This window comes from Hypomesus transpacificus, chromosome 3 (genome assembly GCF_021917145.1).
Source record: "Hypomesus transpacificus isolate Combined female chromosome 3, fHypTra1, whole genome shotgun sequence".
Lineage (NCBI taxonomy): Eukaryota > Metazoa > Chordata > Actinopteri > Osmeriformes > Osmeridae > Hypomesus > Hypomesus transpacificus.
The window spans coordinates 2,387,151-2,399,208 of NC_061062.1; the positions used below are offsets into that span (position 1 = coordinate 2,387,151).

Below are 12,058 nucleotides of genomic sequence, written 5' to 3' on the forward strand. Positions count from 1 at the left end.
TCCAATAAAGTGTTTAAAAAATGCCCAAAAGGATATGTCATAAACATTAAAATAAAAACACAGAAAAGGGTTCTTCTACAGGACAGTGGTCACTTTTCCTCTACAGCTGGGTCTCGCTAGGTTTTAAATGTGAGGTAGAAGGCTGGATCTCAACAAGGTTAAGTCTACATTCATGTCCTATCTGCCCCAGATAGACTTCAGACACTCACCCTTCACTTACGTCCCACACATCTGCTAACGGGACAGCCTTGCAGATAACAGCACAGCGCTGTTTCCTGAGAATGATGCCTCGTTGGTGAAAATGCTCCGCTATCAGCCGGTCATATCAGAGATGTGGAAATGAGAAGAGGATGTTGGTTTTTTGACTCTCAGCAAAATGGAGAAAGAAAAAAATCCCCACCCCCATAATCAATTTTGTCCAAGCGCTGTTTCTGTCTTTTCCAAAACCCATAAAAATCTGCTGAACCTTTTAGGCATCACATGCCGCCTATTATGTAGAAAATAAATGACGAGAAAATAATGAATTAACTGAGATTTCGTAAACATTAACTTCTTGCGTGGGTCAAATGAACTGTACCCTCTGGCCAATTTTCAGTAATGTCCAGTGTTTATGACGCGAGGGCCAAAGGTTTGCATCCTCTGAAGGCCTTTTCTGTTATTCTGACTTCACCCAGTCTTAAGAGACCTATGCTAATTCAGGCGTCCCTTGGGGAATTTTTCATATTTCCAGTTTTAGTGTGGGAAAATGCCCTTCATAAAAACAAGGTTGAAGACAATCTGGCTAGGCAGGTTCTCTTTCGAATTCCTTCATCAGAGTCTTGATCTGTAATATTTTTTTATTTCATTCTCCTCTGTGCATTCACTCTCTGGCATCATGCTCATTTTCTCCTTCCAAGCATCTTCTCGAAGCTCATTGATATCGACCTCCTTTACCACAGGCTTGTGGTACTGAGCACGGCCCAGACCTCCATACATCAGCCTGTCTGTACTACAGCACTGATGACATTAGCCAGCCTGGTTGGGGGAAGCCTGTGTTCTCTCTCAGCAAGTGGAGCCCATCAAGGAAAATGGTCCATAACTTGCTGCTGTTCAGGGAAAGTTATTGAATTACAGGCTTTATCATATGCTGAGTGCTGGGGAATTTTAAAGTTCATTTCCTGGTTGTTACTATATCTCTCCCACTGATTGGTTCTGTTGAAGGTCACAGAGTTCAGGTCCAGAGCCCTATGTTTACCCTGCAGCTTCTCCAGAAGGCTGGCTTGCCAAGGACGGCTCTGCCATCTTATTGAATACTCTCTGGATGTTGAATGGAAACTTTATTCAAGACAGACTTCCAAGCTTACAGACTTCAAGGTTTCCTATCCTGATTTTTGCCGTTACTGTCCTCACGGCAAAGTATGTCTAAAGACTCAGTTCTAAAACTTTCCAAGACTTAAATATATATAAATAACTGTGTGTGTGTATATACATAAAACATTCCCTGTGTGACGGGTATGTAACAAACGTGGTCTTGCAAGTTCCGTCAGAGTTTTCCGGACCGTGTTCATCCTTCACCGAGGATCCAACACGCCTTCCCAAACGCCACCACTACCAGCTACGCCAACGAAAAGCTAGTTATTCAATGATGCGGGTGGCCTGTTACATACTTGAGGAGTGAGTTTCACCAATTCACACCGGCTACATTTGCACATTTTCCAAAGGTATAAAGGAATTTCCATGTAGAATTGTAATCTTTTGTTTAGTAATTAGTATTATTTGAAGGCCCCAGTCTTTGTGGTACAAAATGCACATTTAAGACCCTGTGTTTACCAATATGATTCATGCATAATGAGAAAGGTAGCTTGTCTTATCCATATTTAATAAGCAAAAAACCTGAACATGGTATGACATCAGTTCATAGAGGATGAGTTTACTGTGTTCCATTTCCTAGGCGTCACCTCTCCACTAGCTTCTATTGGCTTTAGTCCAGTTGCTCACAATTTCATCTTCATAGAAAAAAAAACTATTGTGGGGAATCTAATTACAATGTTCTGATTGTGCTAAGTGAGAGAGATTACATCTACAGTATCTATATCTATGCTGGGAAGATTCTTCTCTGTCTGTCTGTCTCTCTGTCTGAGTTGATATGACCCTGCCCTACCCTTCCATCACCCCTCCCCGGGGGCTGACTAGGAGGTTAGCGTGAGAGGAGGTAACAACAGACTCTCAGATGAGGGAGCAGCACAACATACCTCTCTCTCTCTCTCCAAAGCCCTGTCTGGGTTAGAGACGCTCTGTTGTGATCGGCCGTGCGATGCAGCTACCCTGGAGCCAGTTCTCCCAGTGTCGACGTACCGAGGGGAGCAGCTCTGAGTCTAATTACCCCGCAGGCTCCAGGGAGGAGTCTGAGGAGCTGGCTTAATTAGATCCCAACTTGACTCTCAACTCCAGGTGGTGGGAGTCAGGCTGTTCTGCCTCTTTGCTTTCTCCTCCTGGTGCCCCTGTATGTATCGGTCAGGCCGGGTGTCAGTTGCCAGGATGCATCCTGCATGAATCATTCATCACAAGTCTGTCTGCACTCGCTGTCTGTGTCTGGACAGCCTGCCGGGGGGAGGCCCAGGAGGGGGGGCCAGGAGGGGGGGTCACGCCAGGTGAGGCTGCAGGGCTGATGTAGTTCACAGTGTTTCACAGAGCATCTACAACAATGACACATCTCAAAGGAACACAGCGCTGGTTCTGTTTTCCACATGTTTCTTGGACGGCTTTTTGTGTCTTTGTGTGTTTTAGTTTTTTTAAGTTCTGAGATGGAGCTTTGGTGGTGAGAGTGTAGGGACTGTGAGCACGTTGTTGGGTCATCAGAATCAGCTCACGAGGATCTCCTCGGGAGGCTGTCGGTCATCATTTCCGTCAGCAGAACAAGCTGTCGCCCCTGACCCCTGTTCTCCCTACAGGACTCTGGGATGCCTGTCACTGGGGCTCTCTAGCCCCACCACTAGCGCTTCCCACGGGGACCTCAAAAGACGTCACTCGCCCCTAGTCCTGGCCCCAGCCCCTGCTATAGGCCAGACTCCAGCCCTTAGCCCCAGACCCACAACTATAATGCACAAACTCTACATCTAACTGAGTGTGATAATGTTGTTTTTAGATTTAAAATCTATGCTCTTTTTATTTTTTAATTTATTAAAATCCTTTTAATTTTAAGAAATCCTATGAGGTGACATTTTCTTACTGCACTGGCAGACAAATGTACTTCCGTTAAGCAAAAGCAAGCTCATAACTAATCATTTTGCGCTTAAATTCGATAGGGCGTTTTTGCAGTGTATCTAGCTACCCAGGCCTTTTCTACTTATAGCATCCAAGCATAGCGTCAACGACAAGCCAGCTGGGCCCACACAGGTGTGTGTTAACGCTGGTGCAGAGTCGCCCTCGTTGTGGGTTGTGTGCTGTGACAGGCCAGGCCAGGGCAGGCCAGGCGTGGGTGGGTGGGTGGGTTTGATGTGGTCATCCTGGTGTGTGTTGACTCTGCAGGCTGGTGTTGAGCTGGGAGGCCAGGCTGTGGCCCTCTGTGTTGTATAAGCAGGAGATTAAGAGCCACGCCTCAGTGCTGCTCAGTCAAATGCTCACTGCCCCAAGATCATCACTGGCGGCCAGATCATCCAGAGAGTCCGATAAATGTAATATTTTCGGCTTAATTAATTGATTAAAAAAAATTATGACAGTCTTGTTTTGTGTCAGTCATGAACATATATATTTGCAACCTTTTTCCTAATTGAAACGTTTCAAAAAATTGCTAGTTTGGTACGCTAATGTTACAGTGCTGAAATGCACAACAGTCGCGCATTTTTTTGACTAGCATGTCAACAGTTTTAAGTAAACTCCGTTAGCAGCGAATTTCGTTTAATACCAGTGCGTAACACTACTTGCTTTGGAGATATCGATAAGTGCTAGATGACGTACCTGTAACCAAGTGGCTTCCCATTTCTTAGGGATATGTAGCCCTTACCCCTCAGTTTCGAGGGCTAGGGGTAAACTAAAGGCTAGGGGGAAGGGGAAGGGGTAAGGGGGGTATTGGGATTCGGCCTTAGCCTCAGCCCCTAGCTCCAGACCTAGTCCTAGCCCCAGCCCCTAGCTCCAGACCTAGTCCTAGCCCCAGCCCCTAGCTCCAGACCTAGTCCTAGCCCCAGCCCCTAGCTCCAGACCTAGTCCTAGCCCCAGCCCCTAGCTCCAGACCTAGTCCTAGCCCCAGCCCCTAGCTCCAGACCTAGTCCTAGCCCCAGCCCCTAGCTCCAGACCTAGTCCTAGCCCCAGCCCCTGGCTCCAGACCTAGCCCCAGCCCCTGGCTCCAGACCTAGCCCCAGCCCCTGGCTCCAGACCTAGTCCTAGCCCCAGCCCCTGGCTCCAGACCTAGCCCCAGCCCCTGGCTCCAGACCTAGTCCTAGCCCCAGCCCCTGGCTCCAGACCTAGCCCCAGCCCCTGGCTCCAGACCTAGTCCTAGCCCCAGCCCCTAGCTGTAGTCCTAGCCCCAGCCCCAGCTCCACATCTCCAGGCACAGCCTCAGACACTGAGATGGAGAGACAGAGGACCAGAGCCCTCCAACTCCTGACTGCTGGTGTATTACTGCCTGCTTGGCAGGGGGTCATTCCCAAGTGCGTTGACTGTGTTACGGTCGCTATGTGTGTCATCTCACCTTCACAACCCAGTAGCGCTTCTCTTTAGCTGTGTGCCTATGAGGTCATCCCTTCTGTGTGAGCGTGTGTGGGTCTGTGTGTGTGTCTACGGTATGGGGTGTGACAGGCACGACAGCAGGACATGCTAGCTCACAGGGCCTTTTACAATGTTATTCAACCCTGTTAAGTTGAACGCCTCTTAAAGGCAACTGGAGCTATGAGTGACTGGAGATGAAAGGGGCAGAACAAGAGCTGGAGGAGAGGCTGTGAGTCAGAGGCTGCAGGGAGAGAGGCAGGGAGAGAGGCTGCGGGGAGAGAGGCTGCGGGGAGAGAGGCTGCAGGGAGAGAGGCAGGGAGAGAGGCTGCGGGGAGAGAGGCTGCGGGGAGAGAGGCTGCAGGGAGAGAGGCAGGGAGAGGCTGCGGGGAGAGAGTTTGCGGGGAGAGAGGCTGCGGGGAGAGAGGCTGCGGGGAGAGAGGCTGCGGGGAGAGAGGCTGCGGGGAGAGGGGGAAACAAAGACACTGGCAGAGGGGACACACAGATGAAGAAGAATCCAAGTAATTACAGCAGATAATGAGCTCCTAAACCCAGCCCTGTTTGGACAGGAACACCCAAGCTTTGCCGTGTTTGGGAAAGACCATACCTCTTGTGCATATCTGTCTGACATAGTTCAAGAGATCCAGATCTCATCCTAACAACCATAGCAAATATTGACTGGACGGTTAACCGCCACCGACACAGATGAGAGATATTGGTTAAAAAGGCAACAATCAACTTTTTCTTCCGGCCATGCAATCAAGTCTTATTCACTCGAGAACTTCCATCTACAGTAGTTGGAAATGCCTTCGGCAGGGACAGACCAAGTGTACAGTAGAGGAATAGGTCACCTATACATCACATCTCTTAATTATTACCCAGACCTGCACTTACCGTACCTCACCTTCAACCCTGAGAGAAGATTAACTTGTAAGGCCTCGACTCACTGGGCAGAGCCTGCTCATGTCTCAACCAAGCTGGTGGTCAAGGTGTGTGTGCTGGTGGTCACGGTGTGTGTGCTGGTGGTCACGGTGTGTGTGCTGGTGGTCAAGGTGTGTGTGCTGGTGGTCACGGTGTGTGTGCTGGTGGTTAAGGTGTGTGTGCTGGTGGTCACGGTGTGTGTGCTGGTGGTTAAGGTGTGTGTGCTGGTGGTTAAGGTGTGTGTGCTGGTGGTCACGGTGTGTGTGCTGGTGGTTAAGGTGTGTGTGCTGGTGGTTAAGGTGTGTGTGCTGGTGGTCACGGTGTGTGTGCTGGTGGTTAAGGTGTGTGTGCTGGTGGTCACGGTGTGTGTGCTGGTGGTCACGGTGTGTGTGCTGGTGGTTAAGGTGTGTGTGCTGGTGGTCACGGTGTGTGTGCTGGTGGTCACGGTGTGTGTGCTGTGCTGGTGGTTAAGGTGTGTGTGCTGGTGGTCACGGTGTGTGTGCTGGTGGTTAAGGTGTGTGCGCTGGTGGTTAAGGTGCGTGTGCTGTTAACGTGCATAGAAGGACACGGTGTGTGTGCTGGTGGTCACGGTGTGTGTGCTGGTGGTAGGTGTGTGTGCTTGGAACGGTGTGTGTGCTGGTGGTTAAGGTGTGTGGCTGGTGGTTAAGGTGCGTGTGCTGTTAACGTGCATAGAAGGACAATGTAGCTTGAACATGGCTAACTCTTATTAAAATAGCATTTACTGGAGATGATTCCCTGTCTGATACGGCTAATGAATGTTGGTCGTCCAGACTAATGATTCTCATTACACTTTCCTGCTTCCCAAGACCTTGTTTCATCACACCTGCGTAACCCAGTGTCGCTGTAGTAAGCCAGGACTAAATCTGCTTTATTGCTCTTGTCAAAGTAATCTAAGTTTGATTAAAAAGCCCTGCATATCGTGTAGCATGATGATGTTCCCTAATGAGCTTTGTGGTAATGTCATTCTGTGCTCGGTTAGAGATGAGGAAGAAGTGTGCTTGCTGCTGATTGGTCCCTGCTATTATGCTGTTAGACAACGCTGGCCTCAGTCTAGCTTGTTGTTTTTAGCTTTTTTTTGTGCTGATATCTGCGTCTCAGAATAGCCCCCGACTGTCAGGCGGCCTTTCTACAATTAAGAAATGCCTGGATGCTCAGCTGGAGACCAGCCTGCTGAGGGACACACACTCACACACACACACTCACACTCACACAGTCATAGACACACACACACACACTCACAGACACACAGGCCCAAACACAGTCTGAATCACAAACTGTGAGAAGAATCGAACACACTTATGAATGTACTCTCTCTCACACACACACACACACACACACATCACAGTGGATCCATTCAGCCCTCATCACAATGGAGGCTTCTTGTCATGTACTCTAACAAGAAGAGTCGCTATTGTGCCCCCCGAAGCTTGTCTCCGTTTATAACTGTGTGTGTGTGTGTGTGTGTGTGTCAGTCCAACTGTAGCCCCCCTTAGCACCAGCCCAGACAGGAGAGCTGAGCACCACCAGCCACAGCTACCAAACCAGGGGCAGAGCCAGAACAATAATTCTGGGTAGGCCTAGAAAAATATGGATAGGCATCTTTTCATTTTTTTTTTTTTTTACTCATTTACTTTGCGATGTGCCCCCGGTGCATATTTTTTCGGAGATCTTTTCGTTTTTGGGTAGGCCTTAGAACAAATTAAGTAGGCCTGTGCCTACTCATGGCTATGCCCTGTACCAAACCCCAAGGTGGAGATAGGTCCGATAAAACAAACCCTGTCCTCCACCCACAGTGACGCCACCACCCCTCATATCGGATGTGAGCTGTCAGCTGTGCCACCGTGTGGTAGCTGGACGGTGCCCGCAGCCTGTTAAAGCCAGGACACACCGCCCAAACTAACACCAACAAACAACAGTTATTGGGCTGTGTTGGGACTGTGTGATGTGCCTGTTGGTGTTTGTTAGGGCAGTGTGAAAAATCACTTACATCTCCAAACATTTGAAACCCAACAGCCAACAGTAGAATGTTTGGAGTTTGTTTAACATTGTTAGGGGGCGATTGTGTGAACTGTTCTGTTAGTCTGCGACCTCTGACCTGTGACCCTGTGCCCCCAGCTGGACCTGAGCCTGCCCCTGGAGGAGCAAGGCCCTCTGGACGTCATCATCCACAAGCTGACTGACCTCATCCTGGAAGCGGATCAGAACGACATGCAGGCTGTCCTGCTGGTGCAGAGAGTACAGGTGACACACACAGTCACACATACACACACAATCACACCCACACACACACACACACAGGCACACATTCTCAAACACACATACAGTCACACACACAGCCACTTGCTGTCCTGCTGGTGCAGAGAGTACAGGTGACACACACAGTCACACATACACACACAATCACACCCACACACACACACACACATACAGGCACACATTCTCAAACACACATACAGTCACACACACAGCCACTTGCTGTCACACACACACACACAGTCAGACACTGCCTCAGCCAACAGAGAGCAGAATGAGTTCATGTTGAGGAAGAAGCCCAGTGTCATCTGTCCCGGTCACCAGAGCACTGCTGCTAACTGACGCTCCAGGACTCGGAGCGTGACTAATGGTGATAGGCTCACGGCCGTCACTGGAGGTTTGTCTTGCTGTGCTGTCCTCGGGGGGGAAACTTGTCATGTATTTCTGTATCTCCCAAGTACAACGAGTGGTTTGGTGGTTTTTGCGGTCGTGTCACACTGCAAATGGCTCGGTACCCAAGTGTGTGTGTGTGTGTGTGTGTGTTCCTTTGCAAAAAAAGATCTGGCAAGTATTTGAGAAGGTGTGATACACATCTCATTCCATCAGCATTGTATTGTCCACCCTCTTTCTGCCTTCACCCTCCTTCCCTTTCTCTTTTCCTCCCCTCCCTCCCCCTATCCTCCCCTCCCGCCCCCTATCCTCCCCTCCCTCCCCCCTCTCTGGGTGAGTCAGAGGGCTCTGCTGTTACCGTGTACCAAGTCACGCCATCCTGCTGCCGGCTGCCAGTTTACAAAGAGGAGGGGAGGGGGATCCAGTGATGAACCAAGTGAAAATATCTCCCCTTCCATTTCTGATCCGTTAATATTTACATTTCACAGCAGTGCCAGCCCCAGTCTCCTGGTGGTTTGTGTTAAAGTAGAGCAGCAGTCTGTAAGAGCAGCAGTCTGAGTCGGGGGTGTACTGTTCTGGTGTTTGTGATGACATGGAGAGCTGAAAAGGCTGCTGTTGGCTGGAACTCACTTCCCTCCTTGTGATTCCTGCCGTGACTCAGCGCCCTTGGCGCGGCCCTCCCTGTATGGAGCTAGCTCTGTCCCCGGCAATGCCACACAGATCTGCAGAAGGGGTTAAGAACAGACGCTCTACCGTCACCAACTGCCTTTTCATTTCCAAGAGACTTCTGGGAGACGGAGTCTTAACAGAAACGTCTTACAGAGCAACGTTCCGAGCCGACAGGAAGCCTTCCTCTTAGTCAGACTACAGTTGAACCTTGACCCTCACACGAAACACCTCGCGGAGAGCAGCAGTCCTTCTGTTACTGCCATGGAAACGGCTAGCTTTTATGATCCCAACTGTCACCCCATCCTGTTGTTTGAGAGGTCGAGTCTGGAGGCTTCAGGCACACACATTTAACTGTCAGTGTGTAACCAACAGTAGGAAGCCTGTTTGTTATTATTTAGTCAGACGACCTTTGCAATAAATACCAGTTGTTTTACCTGTGGAACAGTACACTGCTGTGTAATGTGGGTTTAGGGAAATTCACCTGAAAGGGGAACTGTCTGAGCCACAGCTTTGGAGGAGCTTGACTTTTATCACAACTCGTAAACCAACGCTCCAGCTTTATGATTGTGAGTACAGCTCTGTCGTCAACGTGACGGACCTTGAACATGTTGGTAAACATCCCATTCTCTTCGACTCGCTTTCCCTGCAGCCTCCTAGAAATAGAAGTCCGGTTGGTGATGGGGCCCAAACAGCGCGTGCCCTTCTGAACCACTGGAAGATTAGTTCACTTCCTGATGACGGCTTGCTTGTCTTACGTAAGCACACTGCTGTTTGGATCAGGACTGCCACTGTGCAGATGGATGTTAAGACTCAAGGATTGGAATGTGTGTGTACACTAGTGCGTGTGTCTAGCTTGGCGTGTTTGCTGCCAGCATGTGTGGCCTTGTGTGTGTGTGTGTGTAATGTGTTTGCGTGTGTTCAGAGGCAGATGAGATACTCTGGTTGGCTATCTGAGCTGCTGGGAGACCAGATGACAGACTGCAGGAAGGGACCTGATGACTGATGACTGAGGAAACGATAAGAGAAGGAGGAGGAGGACTGGGCCGAGAGGGATAAGAGGAGGAGGAGGAGGACTGGGCCGAGAGGGATAAGAGGAGGAGAAGGGAGCAGAGAATGGAGAGGAGGAGGAGGAGGAAGGGAGAGGGAGCAGAGAATGGAGAGGAGGAGGAGGAGGAGGACTGGGCCGAGAGGGATAAGAGGAGGAGGAGGGAGCAGAGAATGGAGAGGAGGAGGAGGAGGAGGAGGAGGAAGGGAGAGGGAGCAGAGAATGGAGAGGAGGAGGAGGAGGACTGGGCCGAGAGGGATAAGAGGAGGAGGAGGGAGCAGAGAATGGAGAGGAGGAGGAGGAGGAAGGGAGAGGGAGCAGAGAATGGAGAGGAGGAGGAGGAGGAGGACTGGGCCGAGAGGGATAAGAGGAGGAGGAGGGAGCAGAGAATGGAGAGGAGGAGGAGGAGGAAGGGAGAGGAAGCAGAGAATGGAGTGGAGGAGGAAGGGAGAGGGAGGGAGCAGAGCTCGTGGAGGGGAGGATGGAGGCGTGTGTGGAGAGATGGGGGGGGGGGGGTAGTTACATAAAGCATGGAGCCTGGTGGACGTCCTGCAGGCCACACAGGGGTAGGGTGATGTAACCCAGCAGGCCTGCGTGCATCACACACACACACACTCACACACTCACACACTCACACACACCTATAGCGGAGGAGCAAAACCGAAACAAGATGCTAAATATAGCGTGCGTGCGGGAACAGAAATGACAGCTTTGTCTCGTATGCAGTGAGTCATGGAAGTGTGTTTTTCAGGACTACATCGAGGCCCACCCTGAGACCATAGTTCTGGACCCTCTACCAGCCATCAGGACCCTGCTGGACCGCTGCAAGTCCTACCAGCTCATCCACAGGATAGAGGACTGCATGCAAGGTAACTACCCACACTCTCTCTCTCACCCTCACTCTCTCCTTCTCTCTCTCTAATGCACTCACACACACGCACTCAATCTCTCTCTCTCTCTCTAACACACACTCTCTCTCTCTCTCTCTCTCTCTCATGCACACACACACATGCACTCATTCTCTCTCTCTCTAACACACACACACACTCACTCATTCTCTCTCTCTAACACACACACGTACAGTTTAGTCTGTCCAGTCTCACCAGAGGCGCTAGTGCTGCCGTCCACGTCCCCCTCCGTTGAGTCATGTGACTGTGTGCTTCCTACCAGCTGTTTGATGTAGCAGTAGAGCATAATCCTTTAACTGTCCTCCCCCATGTGTGACAGCAGCCCAGCTCTGCTCTGGGTGAACCCTGGTGATACCTGGTGAACCCTGGGTGAACCTACCCCAGCCTGCTCTCTCTTTCTCTCTCTCTCTCTCTCTCTCTCTCTCTCTCTCTCTCTCTCTCTCTCTCTCTCTCTCTCTCTCTCTCTCTCTCTCTCTCTCTCTCTCTCTCTCTCTCTCTCTCTCTCTCTCTCTCTCTCTCTCTCTCTCTCTCTCTGTCTGTCTGTCTGTCTGTGTCTCTCTCTCTGTCTGTGTCTCTCTCTCTCTCTCTCTCTCTCTCTCTGTCTCTTGGCTGATGTTATAAGTTAGCCAGGCCTGTCGCCAGCAGGCCAACAGCTCTCAGCCCATAGCTCACAGCCCACAGCTCAGCTCATAGCTCACAGCTCTGTCACTGGAGACACACAGTTTATCTGTAATTTAGAAGTTTTAGTATTAGGGTTAGTATAGTCGTTTATTTATTGCTATCTGTATATTTAGGAAGTTCACTTATCTAAGCTCAGCATAGATGTAAATTTATTCTGTGTACTTATATGTTATGTTATGCCAGGTGCTTGCATTGTCTTGTCTTAAGAATTTCAGTGCCCAGTCTAACCTTGTGTTGTTCTGTGCACCTGACAAATAAAAGACTTGAACTTGAATACACAGTCACAGGGGGCTGGCTGGAGACCAGACCAGACTAGAGGATAACAGACCAGACTAGAGGATAACAGACCAGAATAAAGGATAACAGACCAGAATAGATGATAACAGACCAGACTAGAGGATAACAGACCAGACTAGAGGATAACAGACCAGACTAGAGGATAACAGACCAGACTAGAGGATAACAGACCATACTAGAGGATAACAGAGGA

The 12,058-nt window shown here is 49.9% G+C and overlaps 1 protein-coding gene across 1 annotated transcript in view; it reads left to right on the forward strand.

Annotated features, from left to right (window-relative positions):
* itpk1b (inositol-tetrakisphosphate 1-kinase b) overlaps positions 1 to 12,058 on the forward strand; it is a 29,637-nt gene that overhangs the window by 7,092 nt on the left and 10,487 nt on the right. The window contains exons 4-5 of the mRNA XM_047049432.1: positions 7,738 to 7,863; positions 10,731 to 10,848. Coding sequence (XP_046905388.1) covers positions 7,738 to 7,863; positions 10,731 to 10,848 — 244 coding nt within the window. The remainder of the gene's footprint in view (positions 1 to 7,737; positions 7,864 to 10,730; positions 10,849 to 12,058) is intronic.